We start from the raw sequence: 27,496 nt of genomic DNA, 5'->3' as shown, positions 1-27,496 counted from the left end.
ATGATCCCTACCTTGGAAGGAGTTTACCTCCCCAACCTCCCTCGCATCTGGAGAAGAAAACACAAAAACAAAAAACACGGGACTTAAATCAGCGATCTTCAAACCTAGCCCAGTGTGAAACGATAGCGTCGTGTTTTTCTTCATCCTCTCCGCCCCATCTTTTCAGTATAATAATTTATCATGATCTATTATTAATCTTAATCGACCATAACAATTAATTATTAATTACTGGCTTTTAATATTGCTCCTGTTGATTACTATCATTAACATTAATTATTAATAGTAATTCTTATTTTGGTTACTTGTTAAGCGCTTACTATGTGCCAAGACCTGTTCTAAACGCTGGGATAGATACAAATTAATCGGGTTGATTAATCATTTAATTTTTCATAATTATTTGCATAGATTTGCACCCCAGTTTCCTCAATTTTAAAATACCTGTTCTCCCCCCTTATTTAGACTGTGAGCCCCATGCAGTACAGGGACTGTGTCGACCTAATTAACTTGTAATTACCCCGACCGGATTATTGTGTACCTACCCCAGCGCTTAGAACGGTGCTTGGCACATAGTAAGCGCTTTATAAGGACCATTATCATTATTGTTTACCCCAGTCCTTAGAACAGACTGTGAGCTCGCTGTGGGTGGGAAATGTATGTCTGTTGTCCTATCATCCTCTCCCAAGTGCTTAGTTCAGCGCTCTGCACACAGTAAGCGCTCAATAGATACGATTGAATAAATGAATGACTAGTAAGCCGCATGGCCTAGTGGCTTGGGAGTCAGAGGATGTGGGTTCTAATCCCGGCTCTGCCACTTGTCTGCTGTGTGACCTTGGACAAGTCACTTCACTTCTCCGGGCCTCAGTGACCTCATCTGTCCAATGGGAATAAAGACTGTGAGCCCCACGTGGGACAACCTGATTATCTTGTGTCCACCCCAGAGTTTAGAACAGTGCTTGGCACATAGTACATGCTTAACGAATACCATAATTATTATTAGTAGTAGTAAGTGCTTAACAAATACCATAATTATGATTATTATTATGGAAGCAGCGTGGCTCAGTGGAAAGAGCCCGGGCTTGGGAGTCCGAGGTCATGGGTTCTAATCCTGCCTCCACCGCTTGTCAGCTGTGTGACTTTGGGCAAGTAACTTCACTTCTCTAAGCCTCAGTGATCTAATCTGTAAAATGGGGATTAAAGCTGTGAGCCCCTCGTGGGACAACCTGATAACCTCGTATCCCCCCAGCGCTTAGAACAGTGCTTCTCACATAGTAAGCGCTTAACAAATGCCATCTTTTTTTTTTCAGTAGTAAGCGCTGAAGAAATAGCATTAAAAAAGCTTTCTGTAGGCAGTTTTTGTCTTTTCAGGGCACCCCGGGCCTTCCCGGCAGATGAACGAAAGCTGCGTGGGCTTGGGGTTGGAGCAGCGGGGGAGTCAAGCCAGCCAAGGCCACGGGCACAGCTGACCTCTGGACCTGCGGCGTCCAGGCCGCCGGCGATTCGTGCTCGGCCGGGGACCTTGGACCGAAAAGGTCACCCGCCACTGCCTGCGGGGAGGCTCCCACGGACGGACCAGGGGAGCCGGAGGGGCCTTTCGGCCAAAAACCCGCACCTCGTGGAACCCACGCTGAGGTGGAAGAGACACACTCCGCGGTGGGAACTCGCGCTGAGGAGGGAAGGGCCCACGCTGAGTGGGAAGCTGCGCTGTTGTGGGAAGGACCCACGTTGAGGTAGGAACCTCCTCTGAAAAGTGGCATTGCTCTGCTGGAGCTAGAGGCCCAGGGACAAAAGTTGTGTGCGCAGTAATAATAATGACAATATTGGTATTTCTTAAGCGCTTACTACGTGCCAAGGACTGTTCTAAGCGCTGGGGTAAATGCAAGGTAATCAGGTGGTCCCACGTGGGGCTCTCAGTCTTCATCCCCATTTGACAGATGAGGGAACTGAGGCACAGAGAAGTGAAGTGACTTGCCCAAAGTCACACTTTCATTCATTCAATAGTATTTATTGAGCGCTTGCGGTGTGCAGAGCACTGTAGTAAGCGCTTGGAAAGTACAATTTGGCACCAGATAGAGACAATCCCTACCGAATAACGGGCTCACGGTCTAGAAGGGGGAGACAGACAACAAAACAAGTAGACAGTAGGCACCCAGCTGACGAGCGGCGGAACGGGGATTAGAACCCACGACGTCCGACTCCCAAGCCCGCGCTCTTTCCACTCAGTCTCTGCTTCTCGTGTAGTAGAGAGTACACCGGGGCGAGGCGCGCCTGTTCCGGTCGGCTGAATTTAGCCGATCGCCCCGCCAAGTGTGCCAATGTCCTCCGCCGCCAATATCCTAAGTATGGATTTCTGTGGAGTTGGCCCGGTGCCCTTCCCGCAGGGATTCTTGAAAGAGGCAGATGTCCAGAAAGTTATCCCAATAGCTCTTTTTTTCCCCCAAGTTATAACCCCTCCAATCAATCCATCAATCAATCATAGTTATTAAGTATTTATTGGGTCAGACCACTGTGCTAAGGACTTAGGAGAGAATAATATGGTTAGTACACAAAATTCCTCGAGGTAAGCCCCCGCGTCCTCATCTGAAGATCCCGGGGTAAACGACCAAGCTTAGTGGATAGAGCCTGGGCCTAATAATAATAATGATTGTGGTATTTTTTGAGCGCTTACTGTGTGCCAGGAACTGTATTAAGCACTGGGGTGAATATGCGCAAATGGAGTTGGACTATGTGGGACTAACAGTCTCTATGCCCCTTTTCCAGAGGAAGTAACTGGGCCCAGAGAAGTCACCTCACCCAAGGTCACATAGCAGATAAGTGGCAGATAATAATAATAATAATGTTGGTATTTGTAAAGCACTTATGTGCAGAGCACTGTTCTAAGCACTGGGGTAGATACAGGGTAATCGGGTCATCCCACGTGAGGCTCACAGTTAATCCCCATTTTCCAGATGAGGTCACTGAGGCACAGAGAAGTTAAGTGACTTGCCCACAGTCACGCAGCTGACAAGCGATCCGGGATTAGAACTCATGACCTTCTGACTCCTAGGCCTGATTAGTTTATATCTACCCCAGCGCTTAGTACAGTGTCTGACACGTAGCAAGCGCTTAATAAATACCATAAAAAAAAAAAAGATCTTACAGCAAACGTTTCTGAATCCACCCCGGAAAAAAAGCCTCGCATGATCTTTCTCCGAGACAGGAAGGTCAGGGGGCTGGAATCCATTTCAGCGGGGTCTCGTCCTGGGCAGGGAATGTATCTGTTTACTTTTAGATGGTACTCTCCCAAACGCTTAAGTACAGCGCTCTGCACACAGTAAGCGCTCGATAAATACGATCGAATCGCGGGGCTTCGGGGCCAGGAGGCTGGATCGGATGACCTCTCGGAGCCCTTTCCAGGAGACGAGGATTCTGGGCTATGAGCTGGAATTCTCGGGGCTTTCCCCAGGTTTTTACCTCCTCCCACCCCCAACGAGATCCTGACGTGTGGAAACCGCCCACGTCGATCAACCTCTCCCAGCTGGCAGAGGAAGTGGTGATCCACCAGGAAGGAAGGGTCGTTAGGAGCGGGGAACCTGTCTGCCCCTTCGGCTGTATCGTACCTTCCCAAGCGCTTAGTGTAGCGTTCAGCACATTGTAAGCGCTCAATCAATACCATCGATTGAAGGACAGAAGGGGGAGGGAGAGAAAAAGGGGGGGACGGGGGAATAGGATGGGGTGGGAGGAGAGGAGGGGACTCTGGGCAGGACAGAAAAGGTCATGCAAGAATTATCGGTTCCCCGAGATGTCTCCTCTAGGAACGGTTTCTGCACTTCCCTTCCTCTTCCCGAACTCAAGGTGACCGGTGTGGGAGAGGTGAGCGAGCCCGTCGTTGGGCAGGGATCGTCTCTATCTGTTGCCGAATTTGTACATTCCAAGCCCTTAGTACAGTGCTCTGCACATAGTCAGCGCTCAATAAATACCATTGAATGACAGCGAATGAGAGGCCCGGAAAGGTCATCCGATCCACCAATGCCTCCAGGAAGGCCTGCATCCAGCATCGAGAGTGCGATGTCTCCAGCCCCTCCCAAGCGATAACAATAACGGCGGTATTTGTTAGGCGCTTACTACGTGCCAGACGCCGTACTAAGCGCCGGGGTGGACACGAGCAAATGGGGCCAGCCACGATGGCTGGGCCTCGGTTACCCCAACTGTAAAATAGGGATCGACTGGGAGCCCTACGTGGGACGGGGACCGAGTCCAACCCGATGAATAAAAATTAATAATAATAATTATAGTACCTGTTAAGTGCTAACAGTGTGCCAAGCGCTGTTCTCTATCCCGGCGCTTAGCAATAATAATCACGGTATTCGTTAAGCGCTTACTCTGTGCCAAGCGCTGAACTAAGTGCCGGGGTGGAGGCAAGCAAATCGGGTCGGACCCAGTCCCTGTCCCGCATGGGGCTCACGGTCTCAATCCCCATTTTACAGACGAAGGAACTGAGGCACAGAGGAAGTGAAGTGACTTGCTCAAGGTCACGCAGCTGACCGGTGGTGGAGCCGGGGTTAGAATCCATGACCTTCTGACTCCCAGGCCCGTGCTCTTTCCAATACGCCATTCAATGCCCGGCACAGAGTAGGTGCTTAACAAATACCATAAAAAGGGCTGACTTAACTCCCCCCTACTCCCTCGGGCTTGGCTTTTCCCCCACCCCCCAACACACACAAACACTCACACTCACACTCTGTCTCTCTCCCATCTCCCTTCCTCCGGGATCCTTCCCCAGGGTGAAGAGACGACCTCTCAGCCACATCTCTGAAAGCGAAGCTTTATTCCGCAGGCCTCAGACCTGACAGAGATTTCCCCCGCTCCCCAACATTTCACCCCCCGCATCCCCACCTCATCCTCGGGGGGCACGGGTGTAGCTGGCGGCCTGGTGAGGGGGTCGTGGGGGTCGTTGGCGGGGGGGTCTGTCTGCTGCTGGAGAGGTGGAGGGCGGGGGGCTCCGGGCAGAAAGAGGCTCCAGCCCCGGGGGGGCTTCTCTGGGACCAACTAGCCCCTCAGACACCCACCGGACCCGGAGGCGAGGACGCTGCGTGGATTTTTTTTGGGGGGGTGGGGGGTAGCTGCGGGATCTGCGGGAAGGACCAGGTGCGGGGGACCGGAAAAAGAGCGTACTACAGTCCCGTCCCATCCGTTCGGTCAATCGTATTTATTGAGCGCTTCCTGCGCGCAGAGCACCGTACTGAGCGCTTGGGAGAGTATAATAGAGCGAAAAAGAGTGGCAATCCCCGCCCACGGCGAGCTCGCTGTGTAGGGGCCCGGGCTCAACCAATGGATGGTATTCATCGGGCGCCTGAGGAGCAGCAGGGCGTAGCGGATAAAGCCCGGGCCCGGGAGTCGGAAGGTCACGGGTTCTAATCCCGGCTCCGCCGCTTGCCTGCCGCGTGGCCTCGGACGAGTCACCTCACGGAGCCTCGGGTCCCTCGTCCGGAAAAGGTGGGATTAAGACGGCCAGCCCCACGGGGGACGGGGACCGTGTCCAATCCGATTTGCTTGTAACCACCCCGCACTTAGTCCAGAGCCTGGTACGTCGTGAACGCTTAACAGATACCCCGACTATTATCACTACGTGATGAGTCCAGCGCCCGGCACCTAACGGGCGCTTAACAGATACCCCGACTATTATCACTACGTGCGGCGTCCGGTGGCCGGCCCCCAGTAAGGGCTTTAAGGGATACCGCAATTATCATCACTACGTGCGGAGCACCGCGCCCGGCACCCAGTAAGGGCTTTAACCAACGCCACAATTATCATCGCTACGCACGGAGCACTGTACGAAGCGCTCGGGAGGGGAGAAGAGAAGAGAACGGGCGGAATCGGGGTCGGGGCAGTGGGGGGGAATGAGGGGCGGGGCCGTCGGGGGTCGGACGCCCCCCCCTCTTCAGGGGGCGTGCTTCTTCTGGTGAGCCAGGTACTTCTGCTTGTAGCCGAAGCGCTCGCCGCAGTGGGCGCAGGAGTAGGGCCGCTCGCCGCTGTGGCTCTTGCGGTGGGTGATGAGATTGGACTTCTGGCTGAAGCGGCGGCCGCAGTCGGGGCAGGGGTAGGGCTTCTCGCCGGTGTGGACCCGGCGGTGGGACACCAGGTTGGACTTCTGGCTGAAGCCCTTGCCGCAGTCCGGGCAGCGGAAGGGGCGCTCGCCGGTGTGGATGCGGCGGTGGGCCACCAGGTAGGGCTTGTGGCGGAAGGCCTTGCCGCAGTCGGGGCACTGGAAGGGGCGCTCCTCGGTGTGTTCCTGCCGGTGGGCGGCCAGGCGGCTCTTCTGGGCGAAGCGGCGGCCGCAGTCGGGGCAGGGGAAGGGGCGCTCGGCCGGGCGGGCCCGCGGGCGGGCGGCCGCGTCGGCGTCCTGGGCCGAGCGCCGGGCGCCCTGCTGGGCGGCGTGAGGCCTCTGGCGGGCGCGCGGGGAGCGCTGGCGGCCGAAGCTCTCGGGGCACGGGGGGCCGGGGAAGGGCCCGTCCGGGCCCGGGTGGGCCCGCTGGTGGGCCAGCAGGTGGGTCCGGTGGCTGAAGCGCTTGCCGCAGGCCGGGCAGGGGAAGGGCCGGTCCCGCTGGTGGATCTTCCGGTGGGACAGCAGGTTGGGCTTGTGGCGGAACCGGCGCTGGCACTCCGGGCAGGCGTAGGGCTTCTCGCCCGTGTGGATCCGTCGGTGGGACGTCAGGTAGGGCTTGTTGCCGAAGCGCTTCCCGCAGTCGGGGCACTGGTGCGGCCGCTCGCCCGTGTGGACCCGCTGGTGGGCGATGAGGTTGGGCTTGTGGCGGAAGCGCTTCTCGCAGCGGGCGCACTGGAAGGGCCGGTCCTCGGCCCCCGGTGGGCCCGGGGCGGCGCCCAGGGCCGGGCGACCCCGGGGGCGAGGCCCGGGCGCGTGGACCCTCTTGTGGGCCACCAGCTCGGCCCACCAGGCGAAGCTCTGCCCGCAGCCGCCGCAGATGAAGCGGCGCGGGGTGGGCGGGTGGCACCGCTGGTGGGCCACGAGCTGGCGCCGGTGGGCGAAGCAGCGCTCGCAGTCGGTGCAGGCGAAGAGCTGCGGCCCCGCGTGGCTCCTCTCGTGCAGCGCCAGGGCGGCCCAGTGCGGGAAGTCTCGCCCGCACCGTTGGCAGGTGAGCTGGCCGCCCTCCACGTGCGCCCGCCGGTGGAGGGCCAGGAAGGGCGCGTGGCTGAACCGCCGCCCGCACTCGGGGCAGCCCAGGACCGGGCGCCGTCGCCCGTGGCGTCGCCGGGCGTGGACACGCAGGGCCGCCCGCCCGGGGAACCGCCTCCCGCACCGCACGCACCGGCAGGACGTCCCCGCTCCCGCGCGACGCGCTCGCCGGAGACCCCGCCCCGCACGCGGCCGAGGCCTCACGGGGTCGCCGGGGTCGCCGTCCTCCTGCGGGGGCTCAGGACCGCGACCCTCCGAGCCTGGAAAGAAAAAGAGAGAGAGATTCCCCGGTGACCCAAAGCCTGCGTGGCCTGGCGGCCCGGGACTCAGAAGGACCTGGATCCTCGGCCCCGCTCCGCCACTTGTCCGCTGGGCGACCCTGGACGAGTCGCCTCTCTGTGCCTCACTTACCTCGGATGAGACTGCGAGCCCGTCACTGGGCAGGGATCGTCTCTATCTGTTGCCGAATTGTACGTTCCAAGCGCTTAATACAGTGCTCTGCACATAGCAAGGGCTCAATAAATACTATCCAATGAATAAATGAATGAATTAAGGGTGCGAGCCCTAGGTGGGACAGGGACTCTGTCCGACCTCATTAACTTGGACCTATTCCGGGGCTTAGTACGGTGCCTGGCGCATGATTAAGCGTTTAACGAACAAACAAAACTCCTCACTATTGGCTTCAAAGCTTTCCCTCATCTTGTCCCTTCTCACCTCACCTGCTTTCTCTCCGTCTCCAGCCCAGCCCGCACACTCCGCCCCTCTGCTGCCGCTCACCTCCTCACTGGGCCTCCTTCTCTCCTGTCCCGTCGTCGACCCCTGGCCCACGTCCTATCCCTGACCTGGAATGCCCTCACTCCTCAAATCCTCCGAGCAATCACTCTTCCCCCCTTCAAAGCCCTACTGAAGGCTCACCTCCGCCGAGAGGCTTTCCCGGACTAAGTCCTCCTTTTCCTCAGCTCCCCCTCCTTCACTCACTCCCTTTGCTCCCCCAACCCCGCGCCCGACAGCACTTATGTATATAGCCATGATTCTGTTTATTCATATCGATGCCCGCTTACTTGTTTTAATGTCCGTCGTCCCCCTTCTAGACTGTAAGCCCGGTTTGGGCAGGGACCGTCTCTCTTTATTGCCAAATTGTACTTTCCCAGCGCTTAGTACAGTGCTCTGCCCACAGTAAGCGCTCGATAAATACGATTGAATGAATGAATGATCCCGGCTCCACCACCTGTCTGCTGGGTGATCCTGGACAAGTCGCTCCTCCGTGCCTCACTTACCTCATCTGGGAAATGGGGACCAACCTGACTAACCTGTACCTATCCCAGTGCTTAGTACGGTGCCTGGCATATAGTTAAGCGCTTAAAAAATACCATCATTATTCTTATCATCATTACTACCAAGGGCCTCTCTTATCCATCCCAGCACCTACTCTGTCAGAGTGGGGTGTGGGTTTGTGGGTGTGGGTGTGGGTGAGTGCGTGTTTGTATAAATATATATACATATATATAGTCGTTGTTAGGGGCTTACCATTATAATTATAATTGGGGCGTTTGTTGAGCATTTACTATGTGCCAGGCACTGGACTAAGCGCTGGGATCGATGCAAGCTAGTCAGGTTGGACGCAGTTCCTGTCCCACACGGGGCTCGTGATCTTAATCCCCATTTTGCAGAGGAGGGAACTGAGGCACAGAGAAGTCACGCGACTGGTGGGGCAGGGATTAGAACCCGGGTCCTTCCGACTCCCAGGCCCGCGCTCTATCCATTAGGTTGCCCGTCATATTGTATTCTCCCACACCGTAAGCACTCAATAAATACGATCGATTGAGAAAATGGGGATTGAGATTGCGAGGCCCATGTGGGACACAGACTGTGCCCAACCCGATGAGCTCGCATCTACCCCAGCGCTTAGTACAGTACTTGGCACACAGTAAGCCCTTACAAATACCATTTTAAAAAAATGTCTAGCCTAACTGCCCCCTATCCCCTCAGCCCTCAACCAGGCTGGGCTGCTCTACCCCCGGGGTTGAAATGGTGCCTGTTAAAGGCTTCCTCACCCAATCATTAACCTTGTGCTGTTCTACAATGCTCACTGTCCGACCCAAATCCCTCTTGCTGCAGCTGCACCCTCTTTCTTCTAGTCCTGGCCTGGCCCCTTTGGATGCTCCGGGTCCTGTCCCCTCTGGGCCTCAGTTTCCCCACTCCACCCTCACTCTGTCCCAGAGATGGGAGAGGAGAAAGGCAGGAGGCTGTGCCCCAGCCATAACTCCCCCTCATTTGAAAGCCTTATTGAAGGTCCATCTCCTCCAAGAGGCCTTCCCAGACTAAGCCCCGCTTTTCCACAGGAAGCAGCGTCGCTCAGTGGAAAGAACCCGGGCTTGGGAGTCAGAGGGCATGGGCTCTAATCCTGGCCCTGCCACTTGTCAGCTGTGTGACTGTGGGCAAGTCACTCAACTTCTTTGTGCCTCAGTGACCTCATCTGTAAAATGGGGATTAAGACTGTGAGCCTCACGTGGGGCCACCTGATTACCCGGCATCTACCCCAGCGCTTAGAACAGTGCTCTGCACACAGTAAGCGCTTAACAAATACCAACATTATTATTATTAATATTTCCTCCTCTCCCACTCCCTTCTGTGTCGCCCTGACTCGCTCTGTTTCCTCTTCCCCACCACCCCTAGCCCCTCAGCATTTACGTATATATCTTTAATTTGATTTTTATTTTATTTGTACTGATGTCTGTCTCCTCCCCCCGCCCCCAGACAGTGAGCTCTTTCTGGGCAGAGGATGTCATCGTTTATCGTTCTGTTGTTCTTTCTCAAGCACTCGGTACAGTGCTCCGTACACGGTAAGCGATTAATAAATACGACCGAATGAACGGATGGATGAATGATTAGGGGAGCGGGTGGAAAGCCCCTGCCTCCATCCAGTTTCGGCTCTGGAAAAGGACGCAGTCCCTTCCCCTCCCCAACCAGGAAAGGCCTCCTGCAGAGCCCCCACTCCGGGCCTGGCCCGGGGACATGCGCTCACTCATGGTGCCACAGTACGCCGCCATTCCCCCGCCGCCGGTGGCCAGGACAAGTCCGCTGCTGCACGGCTTCTCCCCTCTGTGCAGGTGCGCCACAGCCTTCTCTCTGGAAAGCGGGGTCCCTGCAAGGAAGGAACACGGGCCGAGCCCAGGGCATCAGAGACCCGCCCCAGGTCTCCCTCCTCCACCTCCCCGGGCCTCCCTCCTTCACCTCCCCGGGCCTCTCTCCACCACCTCTCCGGGCCTCTCTCCACCACCTCCCCGGGCCTCTCTCCTCCACCTCCCCGGGCCTCTCTCCTCCACCTCCCCGGGCCTCCCTCCTTCACCTCCCCGGGCCTCTCTCCACCACCTCCCCGGGCCTCCCTTCTCCACCTCCCCGGGCCTCCCTTCTCCACCTCCCCGGGCCTCCCTTCTCCACCTCCCTGGGCCTCCCTTCTCCATCTCCCTCCTCCACCTCCTCGGATCTCCCTCCTCCACCTCCTCGGATCTCCCTCCTCCACCTCCCCAGGCCTCCCTCCTCCACCTCCCCGGGTCTCCCTCCTCCACCTCCTCGGGCCTACCTCCTCCACCTCCTCAGGCCTACCTCCTCCACCTCCTCGGGCCTACCTCCTCCACCTCCCCGGGTCTCCCTCCTCCACCTCCCCAAGCCTCTCTCCTCCACCTCCCCAGATCTCTCTCCTCCACCTCCCCAGGCCTCCCTCCCCACTCCCCAGGCCCTTCCCTCCAACCCAACTACTCCCAGATCCTTAGAGAAGCAGCGTGGCCTTGTGGGAAGAGCCCGGGCCTGGGAGTCAGAAGGACCTCGGTTCTAATTCCGGCTCCGTCACTTGTCCGTTGGGCAAGTCACTTCACTTCTCTGGACCTCATCTGCAAGACAGGGATTAAGACTGTGAGACCCCTGTGGGACACGGGCTGTTTCAAACCCGATTAGTTTGCGTCTACTCCAGCGATTGCCTGGCACACAGTATGCACTTACCAAATACCGTTAAAAAAAAAAATGGTCCCAGACTCTACCCCCTATCTCAGGAGCCGTGTCCTGCCGATCGGGATCAGGGGGACGACATGAGTGCCAGGATTTGCTGCCTGGGTGCCAGGGAGACAGGGAAATACAAACTATCCAGAGGCCTGAGCTCCAGATCCTCCTTCACCTCAACGTGGGGAAGACCCGGCATTTCCTGCCCACCCTCTCCCTGAGGAGCCCCCTGAGACCAATCTTGCCCCCTCAAACGGCACCTGCAATGTCAGCAACAGCCCCTCGCCCTCAGACTTACACCTGGACCGGCGGCCAGGCTGCTCTGACCAGCTGTGGGGAGTCAGGGAGGTGAGGGGGGAGAGGGAAAGGGGCATGGGCATCAGCTGTGTGTGTACGTCCCTCGGTTGTAAACTTGTATCTGCACAGCTTTGGTTTCTTTTTGTGCAGAAGTGATCACATCAGTCTGAGATTTTTTTTCTTTTTTTTTGCTAAAAGTATAAGTGCATATTGGTCCCCACCATGTGCTTGTGTGTGTGTGTGTTGGGGGGGGGGTGTCCTCCATCCCTCTGGATGTAAAAGTGTAACTGCACGGTGCTGCTTTGGGTTTGTGCCAAAGCGCTTTCATCTGTCTATGGGAGTTTTTGGTTTCTTTTACTAAATGTGTAAGTGCAGATTGTTCCCCAGCGTGTGTTTGTGTGTTAGTGTGTGTGTGTGTGCGTCCCTGGATGTAGGAGTGTACCTGAATAACGCCGGTTTGTGTTTGTGTGGAAGTGTTTACCTCAGTCTAGGAGTTTTTGGGTTTGGTTTTTTTTTTGCTATATGTGTACGTGTATGTCGCTCTCTTCTGTGTGTGTATGCTGAGCGGGGGGCGGTGGTCTGTCCTTCTGGATGTCAGATTCTATCTGCCCAGCTCTGGTGTCTATTTGTGTGGGAATTTATTGTTTTTTTTCTATATGAATAAGTGATTGTTGGTCGCCACCGTGCGTGTGTGCCTGTGTGGGTCCGTCTCTCTGGATGTAAGAGTGTATCTGCACAGCTCTGGTGTGTGTCTGTGTGGGAGGGCTTACAGCAGTCCGTGAGGAAAGCACTGCTCTCTGTGTGTGTGTGTGTGTGTGTGTACACACACACAACCCTCCTATGTATGTGCTCAGAGCCAACGCTGCCCGCGCCCTCTTTCCTGTGCCGGGGATTCCCAGTGAGAGAGTCGGATGGATTTTTCCATTTCTCCGACCCCGAGCTTCCACCCAGAAACCCCTAAACCTGCCCCCCACCCCCCAAGTCAGGACGGCGGAGTGTGCGTGTGTGTGCGGGGAGGGGGTGCAGAATGGGGAGAGGAGCAGCCCGGGACACGAAGGAGGGGAGAGGAGGGGGGCTTCCAGCAGGGCCCAAATCCAGGGTTTTGCAGCAAGCAGGGGCACACTCTGCAAATCCCACCCCTTCTTCCCGCCCGGCCGCCCACGCACACGGAGGAGATGTGCACGACCACACAGTCCCCTGCGAGCACAAACCTCTGGGTGCCCACACTCCCCCCCCCAACCACCATCCAGAGGCCTCCCTCCCCCCTGCACCCCCCGAGCGCGTCTTTCTCTGTGCGCTCTCCCGGCCAGATAATGTCGTCCTTCTCACACCTCCGCCTGCACGTACCGGTACCCTCTCCCTGCCACCGTCGAGGCCCAGGGACACCCACCGTCGAAGCCCCCCCAACCCTCCCCCGAGCACACACATCCCCACCCCCCACCCACATGCACACAAACCCCCTGGCACCCGGTGGGCCTCCCCTCACCCAAGCCAGCAGCAACGGGCTCAGGCTTGCAGCCGCCGGGCCCGTCCCTCTCTCCTTTCCCTCTCCTCCTCCTCCTCCTCCTCCTCCTTCTTCTCCCTCCCTCCCGCAGCATAAGCCCAACGCCATGTGACTACGGGAGCTGCAGAGGATCAGATCCTGTGCCGCCTGCCATACCCGGGGTGGGGGGGGGGACCTGGGTGCCAGGGGGTGGGTGGGGGGCGAGATGCCGGGAGGACTCGAAGCTGAAATCTTGGCCACCGGGGCTGCGGCTCCCGGGTAAACAGGGCCTGGGGGGTGGAATTGCTATATGTATTCGCATATTAATTGGGATGCATCGTGCACGCATTCCCAAATCCGAGCTCAGCCCCCGGCCTGCCCCGTTAGTGTCTTTATCCCTGTTCTACACACATGTCCGTCTCCCCCACTAGACTGTCAGCTCGTTGTGGGCAGGGAATGCGTCCTTTTATTGTTGCGTGGTGCTCTTCCAAGCGTTTAGTACAGTGCCCCGCACACAGAAGGCGCTCAATAAATACGACTGAATGAGTGAACATTCCAGAGAGCCCAGCCCTCCCACCCCAACTGCTCTCTCTCTCACACACACACACACATTTGTTACAGTTGGACACTGAGGCACCCCACCCCCCCGCCCCCATAACTTCCCTCCTCCCTTCTAATGACGCTAAGCACTTACTATGTGCTTAGCGCTGGAATAAATACAACGTAATCAGATCTGGCCGTCTCTGCCTCACCCAGGGCTCACAGTCAATTAGAGCGGAAAAACAGGTAATTTATTTTTCAGATGAGGAAAGAGGCACTGAGAACTGAAACGACTTCCCTCTAGACTGTAAGGTCGTTATGGGCGGGGAACGTGTCTGCTAATTCTGCTGCGTCGTACTTGCCCAAGAGTTTAGTACAGTGCTCTGCACCTAGTAAGCACTCAATAAATACCACTGATTTTTGCCCTGCCACCAGGAAGGACTAACTCCTTTACTTCAGACAGTCGGGGGTCGCTCCTCTCTTCAAAGCCCTCCACAGGTGATTTCCCACAACCTCCGTAGCTCATCCATTCTGGGGTCCCCTACCTCTCCAGCTAGGGAAGTTCTTCCTGATGTCTAACCTCAATCCCTCCCGCTCCAGTCTGAGCCTATCTCGGTCTTTTCTCGGGCCAGGAGAACGAGCCCAGGTCTGGAAGGAGGGGAGTAAGACCCAGGGTCCTGAGCTGCCGAGCCCTGGGGATCGAGGAGGGGGGGTCTTACCGGTCTCCAGGTCAGGAAGTTCTTCCGGGTGTCTAACCTCAATCCCTCCCGCTCCAGTCTGAGCCTGAGAAGCAGCGTGGCTCGGTGGAAAGAGCACGGGCTTTGGAGTCAGAGGTTATGGGTTCGAATCCCGGCTCTGCCACTTGTCAGCTGTGTGACCGTGGGCGAGTCACTTCACTTCTCTGGGCCTCAGTTACCTCATCTGTAAAATGGGGATTAAGACTGTGAGCCCCACGTGGGACAACCTGATTCCCCTGTGTCTACCCCAGCGCTTAGAACAGTGCTCTGCTCACAGTAAGCGCTTAACAAATGCCAACATTATCATTATTATTATTGTTAGCCGATCTTGGTCTTTTCTCAGGCCAGGAGAACGAGCCCAGGTCTGGAAGGAGGGGAGTAAGACCCAGGGTCCTGAGCTGCCGAGCCCTGGGGATCGAGGAGGGGAGTCTTACTGGTCTCCAGGTCAGGAAGTTCTTCCGGGTGTCTAACCTCAATCCCCCCCGTTCCAGTCTGAGCCTATCTCGGTCTTTTCTCGGGCCAGGAGAACGAGCCCAGGTCTGGAAGGAGGGGAGTAAGAGCCAGGATCCTGAGCTGCCGAGCCCTGGGGATCGAGGAGGGGAGTCTTACCGGTCTCCAGGTCAGGAAGTTCTTCCGGGTGTCTAACCTCACTCCCTCCCGCTCCAGTCGGAGCCTATCTTCTCTTGGTCTGCTCGGGGGAGGAGGACGAGTCCAGGGTGAGCTGCCCTCAGCTCTGGCAGGAGGGGAGTGAGATCCTGGGTCCTGAGGCCTTGAGCCCTGGGGACCGAGGAGGGGAGGGGGATGGATTCGGGTGGGCGTGGATTCTCCGGGTCCCCGCGGAGAACCGTGAAGCCGTCAGGACCATGGCCAGGGCAGGACAGCGAGGCGGGGCCGCACCTCCGGAACTCGCCCCTCTCGGGACTTGGTTCCCGGGCTCCCACTCGCCGGACTCCCTCCCTGGACCGCCAAGGTCCTCGAGAGATGCCGGCCGCATTTCTCCCCCCGAGGGAAGGGACCGGGGGACCTGGTTAGGACTGGAAATAGAGGGATGGGTGATTTCAATCGATCGATCGATCACTCCACCCATCAATCACATTGATCGAGCGTTTACTGTGTGCAGAGCACTGTGCTGAGCTTTCGGGAGAGACGGTATAACAGAGTTGGGAGACACGTTCCCTGCCCACGATGATAATAATGATGATTAGGGTATTTTTTAAGCGCTTACTCTGTGCCAGGCTGTAAGACTAAGATTAGACCGGAAACCCGTCACTGGGCAGGGATCGTCTCTATCTGTTGCCGAACTGCACAGTGAGTACAGTGCTCTGCACACGGTAAGCGCTCAATAGATACTATTGAATGAATGAAGGCCAGGCACTGTACTAATCGCTGGAGTAGATACAAGCAACTCGGGTCGGACCCGGTCCCTGTCCCGCATGGGTCTTACAGTCTCAATCTTCATTTTCCAGTTGAGGTCACTGAGGCCCAGAGAAGCGAAGTGACTTGCTCAAGGTCACCCAGCAGAGAAGTGGCAGAGCGGGGATTAGAACCTGTGACCTTCTGACTCGCAGGCCCGTGCTCTGTCCACTGTGAACTCACAGTCTAGAATAATAATGTTGGTATCTGTTAAGCGCTTACTACGTGCGGTGCACTGTTCTAAGCGCTGGGGGAGATACAGGCTAATCAGGTTGTCCCACGTGAGGCTCACAGATAATCCCCTTTTTACAGATGAGGTAACTGAGGCACAGAGAAGTGGAAGAAGTAGAAGGGGAAGCGGGTATGAATATAAATCCATAAAATACGGGTAGGGATATGAATGCTGCGGGGCTGAGGGATGGGGTGAATAGAGGAGCAAATCCAGATGCAAGGGCGATGCAGAAGGGAGGGGAAAATGAGGGCTTAGGGAAAGGGCCTGATGCTAATGGAGAAAAGGGGAGAAGGTATCCAGCTGTTGGAAGGGTCCCGGTACAAACAGGGACTCCTCTCCCTTGCCCTCATCCCTGCCGTCTCTCTTGGTTTAACACAGACAGGGACAGGTAACCACTGAAGGTTTTTGAGGAGGAGGAAGATGTACGAAGGATGACGTTTTATAAAAATGATCCAGGCGGCAGAGTGAAGATAGGTGAACACACAAGAGGTCAGAGAGGAGGCTGATGTCATAGCAGAACTGGGATATAATAATAATAATGATGATAGTATTTTTAAGCTCTTACTACGTGCCAGGCACTGTACTAAGCACTGGGGTGAATACAAACAAATCAAGTTGGACACAGACCCTGTCCCATGTAGGGCTCACAGTCTCAATCCCCATTTTACAGATGAGGTTACTGAGGGACAGAGAAGTGAAGTGACTTGCCCAACAGCAGACAAGTGGGGGAGCTGGGATTAGAATCCATGACCTTCTGACTCCCAGATCTGTGCTCTAGCCACTACTCCAGGCTGTTACACAAGTGCCTAGGTCAGTGTGGTGATCATTTGGATGGGGGGGTGGGTGGGGAGGAAGGGGCGGATCCTGGAAATATTGTGGAAAAGGAGCCAACAAGATTTGGCAACAGACCAAAAATGTGGGTTGAAAGAGAGGAAGCAGGCAAGGATGATGCCGTAGCTGCGGGCTCGATGATCAGGGAGGATGGTGGTGGGGTGAATCGTGTAGGGAAAGTTGGGTCGAGGAGGGGATTTGGGAGGGAAGATGGGGTGTTCAACTTTGGACATGTTGAATTTGAGGGACCAACGGAACAACGGCGTAGAGTTGTCCTGGAAGCAGGAGGAAATGCGAGATTGTCAACGCAGTCAGATCTACAGAGTTGGTTTTAGATTTGTGTCGAGGTGGTGGTTGAAGCCATCAATCAGTGGTATTTATTGAGCGCTTATTATATGTAGAGCACTGTACTTAAGCGCTTGGGAGGATATGGGGAGCAGAAGCACCTCGAGAGTATCAACTGAGAAGGGGACCCAGATTTTAGCCTCGAGAGACGCCCTCAGTTAGGTGCAGAACACCGTCCTGAACACTTGAGAGAGTACAATAAAGTTAGTAGACAAGAACCCTGCCCTCTAAGAATTTAGTCTAACGGGGGAGAGAGGCGCTAAAATGTCCTACTTGTAGGAGAAAAAGGATAAGGGGATAAGGAGATGAACTGGTGCTCAAGTGATTAGGAGTAGAAGATATACACAAAAGTGCTTCATAGGACTGTTAGCTTGTTGTGCAGGGAACATGTCTGTTTACGATGATATACTCTCCCAAGTGCTTAGGACAGAGCTCTGCACACAGTAAGTGCTCAATAAATACGACTGAATGAATGAGAAGCCATCCGCAGAGGTGAAGCAGGAGGGCTGAAGCGACAGCTGAGGGCAAAAAACCTGAGAAGAAATGAATCAGGAAAAAAAAAATCCTCTTGGAGGAGAAATGCGGTTGTGACAGAGGACAGGGAGTTCAGCCAGGATGACCCTGGCTGTTCCCTTGGGACGGGGCGTCCCGGGACTTCAGGGTCCCTGAGGAGGGGTGAGGATCTGGGGTCGTCCAGCCTGGAGAAGGGAAGGCCGAGGGGAGACAGAGGAAGATATTTCACGGTTTAGAAACCGGGGCGGCCATCTCTCCGTCTCACCGAGAGCAGAGGAAGAGAATGGTCACTGCGCAGCAGCTTCCAAGTTAGATCCCCTAGAAAACTTCCTCAAGGCGCGGGCTGTTCACACCTGGCCTGACTGGGAAAGGGACAGCCGGGCCCGGAGGCAGGGGGATGGATGAGATGACCTCTGGGGAGGCCGTGGGGGGGGGGAGAGGGGAGGCGAGCCGAAGGAGAGGAAGCCGGCCCTCCCTGGGAGGCCGAGGCTTTAGCTTGGCAGGCGCCAAGAAGGAGGGGCTTGAGGATCGTTTCTCTGGCGCAAAGCAAGGACCCCCTCTTAGCCGGACTGGGCAGGAGAACTGGGGGCTGCCCAGCTGGATGACTTCTCTTCGAGTAGAGGCGGAGACTGGGGAGGGTGGGTGGGGGTGGGGGTGGGGGGACACTGGGGAGACCGTTCCAGGCAACAGCAAGGGTCGGGGCACGTCCCTGGGCTGGGAGGGCGGAGGGAAGGGAGGGAGGAGATGGGGTGGGGGGGAGGCTGAGGCAGGGGAGGAGCTGGGGAGACGCTAGGCCGGGGCCGGAGAAGACGCAGCAGGGAGCCGCTTGCTAGCAGAGAGATCTCTGGGGCGACAGGAGGCAGGTGATGGGCCAACTGGGAAGAGAGGGAGGAGTAGGGGCCGCCTCGGGACCAGAGTCACTTTTGCCGCGGTCCAGAGCCTGGACTTTTTGGATTCTCTGGGGACTGGGTTGAGGACCTGTGTGTGGTGTGTCGGGGGGCGGGGGGGGTGCCATCCCCTCCTCCCCCCAGAAATGGCCATCCATCTCCCTGAAGCTTTCCAGCTCTCCCCCACAGAACCTCCTGGCCTTGGGGGAAGGGAGGGGAGGGGAGAGTAGGGGTAAGGGCAGGTGGTGGATAGCCCCAGGGAGGAGGGAAAGTGAGAGGGGGAACAGCCGCTAAAGGGGACAACGGGAAGGGGGAGGGAGAGGGGTTTTGGGGGTGACTGGGGGGGAGGTCCAGGATGGAGGGGCTGTGGCGGCCACCAGCGCCCCAGGGGTTAAGTGACTGGGCCTTCCCTCGCTCAGTCCCTCCGGTGTGTTTACGTCCTCTAGAAACTATTCCTCCTCCAGCCCGCGCCGCCCCCTCAGCTTCCCTCCCCCGACTGGTCGGTCTCGGTGCCAGGGACTGATGGGGCGGGGGGTCGGGGGAGTAGGGAGGGGAGGGGAGAGAGGAGGGAGGGGAGAGGGAGACTCAGATTCCTCTGAGAAAGCAGGACCCCAAGCTGACTCCCGAGGGCGGGGGGGGGGGGTGTGGGTGCAACTGAAGGCGGGGGAATTGGGAGTGAGGGGTCGAGGGGCTACTCTGCCATCGGAAGCCTGGGGTCTGGGGAAGAGCCCGGAGTCGGGGAGGGGGACGTGGTTCTCAACTGGGGGGAATTCTCTCCCCGCCCCCGCCCAGGAGCCCGCCCAGCGCCGTGGTACCCTTCGAGATGAGGAAGCTGCTGTTCCAGCTGGTCTTGCTGTTGGCAGCCCTGGGTGCGGGTCCTGCGGGGGCCGCCGAAGAGGAGTTGTCAGGCCCCCGGCTCCGGGGGCTGCAGCTGGCCTTGGAGGACTTCCACAAACACCCCCCTGTGCAATGGGCGTTCAAGAATATCCAATTGCTAAGCGCCTCCGACCTGGTGAATGTGAAGGGTGACCGGGATGGGGGGTCGGGGAGGGGGGTCCTCCCCCCGAGCCCAGGCGGGGGTGGGCCGAGGGTCAGCGACCCCAGGGCTCCTGCCCCGGAAGGGCTGAGGAGAGGGGGCTTCTCGAAAGGGCTTTTGTTAGAGGCCTCCATCTGGGGTCCCTATTTGGCTTTGACCTTCCGTTAAACCACCTCGCTCGTTGCCTCCATTTCCCTCCACCAGAATGGGGTCCGGGAAGCTCTGCCTCGGATCTCCAAGGTTCCCACCCGCCCCCCGACCGGTGGGCCCACCCTTCGCTCTTCCCAAAATTCCTGGGCCAGAGCCCCTGGCCCCCGTGACTTCTGGGAAAAGATGGCCGACCCAAGGTCAGGAGCGGATAAGGGACCAGGGCCCTTTTCGGGCCTACTCCCGGTCCGCCCGTCTTTTCATTCATTCATTCAGTAGTATTTATTGAGCGCTTACTATGTGCAGAGCACCGTACTGAGAGCTTGGAATGTACAATCTGGCAACAGACGATCCCTGCCCGATGACGGGCTCGCAGTCTAAACGGGGGAGGTCTTCCCACCTCCCCTGCTAGGTCAGTCTCCTTGCCCACCTCCTCCCCACTGTCCGTCTTTCTGTCCATCTGCCTCTACCCTTGCGTTGTGTGTCTGGGCAGGAGTTCTCAGCGGGGACCTTCGTGAAGCTGCAGTTTCGACTTCAGCAGACGAGTTGCCCGAAGCGGGAATGGAGGAACTCGGACTGCAAGCTCAAGCCCAATGGGGTGAGGCCCTGTCCCGGAGAAGTAGCTTGGCTTAGGGGAAAGATCCCGGGGCCCGAGAGTCAGAGGATCTGGGTTCTAATCCCGGCTCCGCCATGAACCTGGTGTGGGATCTGGGGCAAGTCCCTTAACTTCTCCGGGCCTCAGTTCCCTCATCTGCAAAATGGGGATTCGATAGCCATGCTCCCTCCTGCTTAGAATGCGAGCCCCGCGTGGGAGCTGATGACCTTGTATCTTCCCCAGCGGTTAATACAGTGCTTGGCACATAGTAACAAATACCTCAATTATTATTATTGTTTCCCAGTAGGTTCCTTCCCTAACTGCCTTTGCCCAGACTGAAGCAGCTTCACCCTGTTCGGTGGGGTGGAAGTGGGGAGACAAGGCAATCTGGAGGTGGGGGTAGGGGGGTGGGGAGATTCAGCCTCGGCCCCGGTATCTTCCTCGGGGGCAAAAGGGGCTGATGTGTCTGGGCACGAAGCGAGGAAGGGAGGAGAGGGAGAGCTCTCTCTAGTTGTGCGGAGAGGAGAAAGGGTTTGTAAAGCGGGAAGGTCATCCCGTTTCGTTGCTTCCCCCTCGGCCACCCAAGGAGGGGGAAGTTTTTGGTGCCTCTGAGGCCTGGCTGGGCCTCGAGGGTCGGTTGTGGGGGCCGCGAGAGTCTACCCGGACGGCAGAGATCTCTGACCTCTCCCGGAGCGAGGAAAGCGGTAGGTGCCGAGGTCAGCTCTCCTGCCCCAGCCGCTGCCCCCCGGCCTGTCCCGTTCCCCCCGTGTCCCCTACCCCGATGGCTGGGCCCGTGCCAGGGCCGTAACCAGCAGCGCCCCCGCCTCGGCCCTTCCAGCGGAAGCGGATTTGCCAGGCCTGTTTCAAGTTTGACTCCAAGGACCAGGTCCTGAAACGGATGGTTCACTGCCCCATGGATTCTCCTAACGGACGCAAGGTGACTCAGGGGAGGGGTGGAGGGGCAGTTGGGAACCCTCAGGCAGAGGGACTGGGGTGAGAGGTGAGGCTGATGGGGGCCGGGTCCAGGGTGGGGAGGAAGGGGGCCTGAGAAGGCCCTCCGGGAGCGGGGTGCACACGCTGAGCTGGAGGAGGTTTCCTACCCGGCCCGACGGGGAAGGTCTGCCCCAGCAGGCCCAGCCCATGAGGTGGGTGTTGAGCAGCGTGGCCTAGGGGATAGAGCCCGGCCCTGCGAATCTGAAGGACCTGGGTTCTAAACTCTACTCTGCCACTCGTCTGCTGCGTGACCCTGGTCAAGTCACGTCACTTCTCTGGGCCTCAGTGACCTCATCTGTCAAATGGGGATTAAGACCGTGAGCCCCCCGTGGGACCGACTGTGTCCAACCTGATTAGTTGAATTCACCCCAGGGCTTAGAACGGTACTTGAGGCATAGTAAGTGCTTAACAAAGACTATTATTATTATCACTATTATCAGGACCTGGAGGAGCAGTGGGAGAAGCAGTGCAGCATGGTGGAGCAGGCCGGCGAGAGCCCAAGCAACTATTACTTCCCTGGCCAGTTTGCCTTCTCCCGGGCATTGCCCCGCTCCTGAGGCCCACCCAGGTCAGAGGGGGAGGGCGAGGGGGGAGGGCGAGGCCGGAGGGCGGGAGGGAGGAGAGCCGCTGGGCCAGCGGCAGGATGGGGTGGGGGGTGCCGACGTGGGGAGGGCGGGGAGGCCGGGACGAGGGGGCTGGGACGGAGCCCGCCCAGGGGAGCCGTATCCTGGGGCGGGGAGATGAAGGGAGACAGGACCCTGATGACCACTGGTTCCTTTCTGAGGGTATTAGGGAGACTTGAAGGGGGAGGGGACCAGCTGAGGGGGTATTTGGGGGGGGGGAGGGGGTCGGCTGAGTGTGTAACGGGGGGAGGGGCCGGCTGAGAGTGTATCCGGCTGGGAGGGGGCCAGGCTGAAGCTGTACCATGGTGAGGAGGGGGCGAGACTCAACTGGTGCCTCTTTTGGTATTGAGCGATGCGAATCCCTAAGGAAGAAGCCAGGGAGGGGATCCCCCTTCTTTCGGATCCTCCTTTGGCTGGTCACCCCCTCTTCCGCTTGGGGCCAGGTGACAGCTTCAGCTTCAGTGTTGGGGGGACCTGGGATTGGAATTTCAGTTAACCTCAACTGCAACTGCCCTCTTTGCCCAAGGTGCCGCCTCCCTCCGTTCGCCTTCGAGGTCTCGAGTGAGGTCCGGGCTCCCGTCTCCCCCGGATGCCCACCTGCGCTGCTCTGCCACGACCTTTCCCTTCCCCGATCTCCCCTTTCCCCCCCCAGTTTCTCCCCGCCTCCCCCTTCCACCCCACAATAAACTGCCCGGACCCTACGCCCCAGTCCTCGGCTGACTTCTTTGCAAGGGGGTGGGAATCGAGGCTGGGGCTGCGGCTCCCCATCTCCACCCGGAGTGGAGGTGGCAGGAGGTGATGGGAGAACTGGGGGTGTCGGGGAGGAGACCCTGCTTCCTCAGCCCCCTCCCCCCCGGCTCTGAGCTAACCCTTCCCGCGAGTGGGCACCGCACCCCCTTGAGGGTCGAGGAGGTCAACTGGCTGGGTGCGGGGGCCTGAGGGGGGATGGGGCAGCAGGCGGAGGCCCAGGAGGTGGTCCAAGGCGCGGGGGCTTTATTGCTTAGAAATCCCACCGGGCCCGGCGGGCCGGGACAGAACCGGAAAATGTCCAGCGCGGAGAAGCCACGGAAGGCCAGGGAGGGGAGGTCGGGTCAGTGGCAGTGCCCGGGGTGGAGGCGCCAGGGTCCCGGGGGGCTGGGGGCGGGGAGGTCAGAAGACGAAGGAGGAGGGGGTGTCCCCTCGGGGTGTGAGGGCCCGCTCGGCCCGGGCCAGGGTCTCGTCGGCCGTGCGGGCCAGCTCTCGGCACTCCCGCAGCGCATCCCGAAACTGGCGACAGGCCTCGTCCAGGATGGAGATGGCCCCGCGCCGGCCGGCCCGCACCTCCCAGTAGCCCGGCTCCACCCAGGGCTGGACCACCCCGGGGGCCGCATCCCCGGGCCCGGGGCCCCCCCGGCGCAGGGAACTGTCCAGGTCGCGACAGAGCTGGTAGAGGTCACTGCCTCGGCCGGACACCCGCTCCCCGTCGATGACCTTGAGGCCGGGCAGCAGGTCCCCGACGGCCCCCCGGTAAGCGGGGCTGGCGCACAGGGGGTTGGTGAGCCGGGCCACCGGGTCTCGGAGGCGCAGTCGCTCCAGTCGCCGCAGGCCCGCCAGGCACTGCAGCCGGCCCAGTCCGGCCAGCTGGTTGCCCGCGGCGTTGAGGCTCTGCAGGTTGTCGCAGGAGGCCAGCGGGTCCAGCCCGACCAGCCGGTTGGCCGACACGTTGAGCACGGCCAACTGGCGCAGGCCGGCCAGCGGGGCCAGGTGGGTCAGGGCGTTGCCGGACAGGTCCAGCCACTCCAGGGCGGTGCAGTCGCCCAGGCAGCCCAGCTCGGTCAGCCCCAGGCCCCGCAGCTTCAGCAGCAGGATGGAGTCCAGGGCGAACTCGCCCGTGCGCTCCTTCAGCAGCTGCGCCGTCACCTGCCCCGCGTCGCCCTCCTGGCCCCCGGCCTGGCCACCGTCCTGCTCCCCGCGAGCTTCCATGGCCGGGCCCGCGGACTCAGCGCCTCGCAGCGGGTCCCTGAGCGAGAAGAGGAATGATAATGATAACAGTGGCGTTCATTAAGCGCTTACTACGTGCAAAGCACTGCTCTAAGCGCTGGGGGTGGGGGGGAAGGCAAGGTGATCAGGATGTCCCACGTGGACGTGTCCCAGTCTCCATCCCCATTTTAGAGATGAGGGAACTGAGGCACAGAGCAGTGAAGCGACTCGCCCCAAGTCACACAGCTGACAAGCGGCGGAGACGGGATTAGAACCCATGACCTCTGACCCCCAGAAGCAGGGAAGGAAGACAGGAAACACAGTGGCTTAGTGGAAAGAGCCCGGGCTTGGGAGGGAGAGGACCTGGGTTCTGATCTCCGCTCCGCCACTGGTCTGCTGGGTGACCTTGGGCAAGCCGCTTAATAATAATGATGGCATTTGTTAAGCACTTACTATGTGCCGAGCACTCTTCTAAGCGCTGGGGTAGATAGAATAATAATAATGATGATGATGATGATGGTAGGTGTTAAGCCCTGGCGGGGAGGCAAGGTGATCAGGTTGTCCCATGAGAGGTCATCAGGTGGGGCTCACAGACTTAATCCCCATTTGATAGATGAAGTCACCGAGGCCCAGAGAATAATAATAATAATAATAATGTTGGTATTTGTTAAGTGCTTACTATGTGCCAAGCGCCGTTCTAAGCTCTGGAGTAGATACAGGGTCATCAGGTTGCCCCACGACAGGCTCACAGTCTTCATCCCCATTTTACAGATGACGTAACTGAGGCACCGAGAAGTTAAGTGACTTGTCCAAGTCACCCAGCTGACCGGCGGCAGAGCCGGGACTAGAATCCACGACCTCTGACTCCCAAGGCCGTGCTCTTTCCACTGAGCCACTCTGCTGCTCAATTTAACTTCTCTGTGCCTCAGTTACCTCATCTGTAAAATGGAGATGAAGACTGTGAGCCCCACGTGGGACCACCTGATGACCTTGGATCTACCCCAGGGCTTAGAACGGTGCTTGGCACACAGTAGTAAGCGCTTAAGCAGATACCGTAATTAAGCCCTCTAGACGGTAAACCCGTTGTGGGCAGGGATTGTCTCTCTTCATTGCTGTATTGGATTTTACACGCACATAGTACAGTGCTTCGCACGCAGTAAGCGCTCAATAAATACGATTGATTGAATGAGTGAATGAAAGGGAAGGCATCGGGGGGGGGGGTCTCCGCCGGGAGGTCTTCGACCCCTTTATTGCTATTGTTCTTGTCTGTCCGTCTCCCCCGATTAGACCGTAAGCCCGTCAAAAGGGCAGGGACTGTCTCTGTTACCGATTTGTCCACTCCACGCGCTTAGTCCAGTGCTCTGCACATAGTAAGCGCTCAATAAATACTATTGAATGAATGAATGAATGAATGAATGAATGAATGAATGAATGAATGAATGAATGAATGAGACCGGGGACAGTGAGGATACGGGGAAAGGAATCCAGTTTGCGAACGGTCAATCTTTTTTTTTTTTAATGGCATGTGTTAGGCACTGTTTCAAGCGCTGGGGTAAAGATAATCAGGTTGAACAGGGGGCTCACAGTCTTAATCCCCATTTTGCAGACGAGGGAACCGAGGCCCGGAGAAGGGGCGGAGTGGTGGTTAGATCCCAGGTATCTCTGACTCCCAGGCCCGGACTCTATCCGCTAGCCCACGTTGCTTCTCTTAGGCCCTGGGGGCCCGCTCCTCCCTAACCTGGCTGGCCACTTTCCCCGATCCCTGGCAACCGGGCTGGAGGCCAAAGCAATCGACTCCTCCCGTACCTATTGGGCGCGTTTAAAGGGTGAGTTATCCTCTGGCAAAACATCTTGCCCCCTTTCGAAACGGTTGGGGAATCAATGTAGGATCTCCGAGTTTAGCCAATTGTTTTTCTTTTCCACCCCTCCGGCCTCTGGGGCTACTTAAAGGGGAAAGTCCACCGCTTCCGTGGAGGTCGCACTGACCCTTGAGCCACCGGGAGAAAGCCCAGACTAAGATTAGCAGCCATGCTTTACTGGAAACAGTACAGCTCGGGAGGCAGAGGATCTGGGTTGGAATCCCACCTCCGCCACTTAAGAATGATAATATTGGTATTTGTTAAGCGCTTACTACGTTCTAAGCGCTGGGGGAGAGGCAGGGTAATCGGGTCGTCCCACGTGAGGCTCACGGTTAATCCCCATTTTACAGATGAGGTCACCGAGGCCCAGAGAAGTGAAGTGACTCGCCCACAGTCACACAGCTGACAAGTGGCAGAGCCGGGAGTCGAACTCACGACCTCTGACTCTTTCCACTGAGCCTCGCTGCTTCCCTAATCTTATCTGCTGGGTGACCTTGAGCACGTCCCTCAACTTCCCCGAGCCCAGTTTCCTCATCCGTAAAATGAGGATTAAAACCGCGAGCCCCATGTGGGACACGGACCTTGTCCAACCTGATTGATTTCGATTTCCCCAGCGCTTAGTACAGCGCCCGGCACATAGTAAGCGCTTAATAAAATACCATTTTTAAAAAAGGTCTTTGAAGGTAGGAGTATCTGGCCCAGAAACCCACCCCTTCCCCTGGAGGGAGAGGGTTAAAGCTCTGAATAGAGACTTGTCTCATCTTGTCCGGGCCTGTGAGCTCGTGGTGGGCACGGAATGCGTTTGATGTTATATTGTACTCTCCCAACTGCTTAGTAGAGTGCTTTGCACACGGCGAGAGCTCAATAAATACGATTATTATTATCATTAATGATAATAAGCCCTGAACAGGGGGACAAGCGAAGGAGGGGACGGAAGGCAGTCAGGAAATAAAGCCCAATAGGAGCCCCGGATCTTAGTTCCCCGCCCTCTTCCCTTCTCTCCAGGCCGGGAAAGCCCAAATCCTCATCCTTCCTCCGAACTGTCGTTTCGCCATCCTTCTTCTTTATTATTATTTTAACTCATCTCTGGTCTTCCCTGGGCCTGTTCTCCGCTGAGATGGCTCCTCGCGGGGACGCTGGGGCTGGGAGTGGGGGGCGGTCCGGGTTTCTCGGAGCAGCCCCCCCGCCCCCCCAAGGCCTACATGAGTCGGAGTGGTCTGAAGGGTAAGGGCTGGGGGGAGGAGGTCGGGGGGTGGAGGAGGTCGGGTCTCCCCAATCCCTTCCCTTCGCCACGTCCACGCACCCGGCGACCTCGGGGGTCCCGAGGTCCGAGATGGGGGGCTGCCGAACCCACCCGGGGCCACTGTCCCTCCCCGGCTCGCCCCGGCCCTCTCACCTTCAGGGTCACCTTCAGGGTCACCCTCAGGGGCCTCGGCTCCGGCCGAGCATCTTCCTTGGTCCCCCCGGCAGACGGGGCCTGGTTGCCATGGCTACGAGGGGCCGCTCGGCCCCGCCCCTCCATCCCCAAGACCAGTTAAAGGGCCAGAGGCGGCGGGAGGGCCGTTAGGAAGGCGTCCACTCTCGGTCAACAGGTGGCCGATTTAAAGCGGGGGACCCTCTCCCCACTCCGAGGTTCTGGGAACACCCCCCCCCCCCGCCCCTCCTCCCAGCCCCGAGAGTCTAGGCGAACCGGCTCGGCCTCCCCCCTTACCCCCGATCGGACCCTCTCCCCAATCTGATCAAAAAACCTCCCGCCCTACCCGCTCTTCTTTGCTAAAATCCTTACTTGAAACAAACAAAAAATTAAGACTACCTCCTCTCTGAAGCCCTCCCAGACTA

General features: G+C 58.0%; 3 protein-coding genes across 7 annotated transcripts; 1 reads left to right on the top strand and 2 right to left on the bottom strand.

The window, feature by feature from the left end:
- The first annotated feature begins 1,543 nt into the window (after positions 1–1,543).
- Positions 1,544–22,540, top strand: RARRES2 (retinoic acid receptor responder 2). 4 transcript variants are annotated; one of them, XM_029077597.2, is made up of 7 exons: positions 1,544–1,727; positions 14,748–14,843; positions 19,238–19,457; positions 20,122–20,226; positions 21,062–21,160; positions 21,657–21,784; positions 22,366–22,540. In XM_029077597.2, exons 3-6 carry the CDS (start codon positions 19,269–19,271, stop codon positions 21,771–21,773), a joined length of 510 nt encoding a protein of 169 aa, XP_028933430.1. In that variant the 5' UTR covers positions 1,544–1,727; positions 14,748–14,843; positions 19,238–19,268; the 3' UTR covers positions 21,774–21,784; positions 22,366–22,540. The 4 variants fall into 4 exon arrangements, with proteins under 4 accessions (XP_028933430.1, XP_028933427.1, XP_028933428.1 ...); XM_029077594.2 differs by lacking the exon at positions 14,748–14,843; XM_029077595.2 differs by lacking the exons at positions 1,544–1,727; positions 14,748–14,843 and adding an exon at positions 18,322–18,417.
- On the bottom strand, positions 4,788–11,037 carry REPIN1 (replication initiator 1). Its single transcript, XM_029078096.1, has 3 exons — positions 10,996–11,037; positions 10,197–10,316; positions 4,788–7,431 (listed from the first exon to the last, which is right to left on the bottom strand). Exons 2-3 carry the CDS (start codon positions 10,219–10,221, stop codon positions 5,918–5,920), a joined length of 1,539 nt encoding a protein of 512 aa, XP_028933929.1. The 5' UTR covers positions 10,222–10,316; positions 10,996–11,037; the 3' UTR covers positions 4,788–5,917.
- A 270-nt stretch (positions 22,541–22,810) lies between the features above and the next one.
- On the bottom strand, positions 22,811–27,265 carry LRRC61 (leucine rich repeat containing 61). Of its 2 annotated transcripts, none has more exons than XM_029077590.2 (2): positions 27,054–27,265; positions 22,811–23,838 (listed from the first exon to the last, which is right to left on the bottom strand). In XM_029077590.2, exon 2 carries the CDS (start codon positions 23,799–23,801, stop codon positions 22,989–22,991), a length of 813 nt encoding a protein of 270 aa, XP_028933423.1. In that variant the 5' UTR covers positions 23,802–23,838; positions 27,054–27,265; the 3' UTR covers positions 22,811–22,988. The 2 variants fall into 2 exon arrangements, with proteins under 2 accessions (XP_028933423.1, XP_028933424.1); XM_029077591.2 differs by having other exon boundaries at positions 27,066–27,078.
- Positions 27,266–27,496: the final 231 nt, after the last annotated feature.

This window comes from Ornithorhynchus anatinus, chromosome 13 (assembly GCF_004115215.2).
Source record: "Ornithorhynchus anatinus isolate Pmale09 chromosome 13, mOrnAna1.pri.v4, whole genome shotgun sequence".
In the NCBI taxonomy this organism is placed as follows: domain Eukaryota; kingdom Metazoa; phylum Chordata; class Mammalia; order Monotremata; family Ornithorhynchidae; genus Ornithorhynchus; species Ornithorhynchus anatinus.
This window is presented reverse-complemented; position numbering and strand designations above follow the sequence as displayed.

Excerpts from the sequence above, each read along its gene's own strand:
- REPIN1 (XM_029078096.1), bottom strand. The coding sequence starts at position 10,221 with ATGGCGGCGTACTGTGGCACCATGA. Across the intron at positions 7,432-10,196 it reads GGCGTACTGTGGCACCATGA|GCTCGGAGGGTCGCGGTCCT; the intron begins GTGAGCGCATGT and ends TTTTCTTTCCAG.
- RARRES2 (XM_029077594.2), top strand. The coding sequence starts at position 19,269 with ATGAGGAAGCTGCTGTTCCAGCTGGTCTTGCTGTTGGCAGCCCTGGGT. Across the intron at positions 20,227-21,061 it reads GCAAGCTCAAGCCCAATGGG|CGGAAGCGGATTTGCCAGGC; the intron begins GTGAGGCCCTGT and ends CGGCCCTTCCAG. Across the intron at positions 21,161-21,656 it reads ATTCTCCTAACGGACGCAAG|GACCTGGAGGAGCAGTGGGA; the intron begins GTGACTCAGGGG and ends CACTATTATCAG.
- LRRC61 (XM_029077590.2), bottom strand. The coding sequence starts at position 23,801 with ATGGAAGCTCGCGGGGAGCAGGACGGTGGCCAGGCCGGGGGCCAGGAG.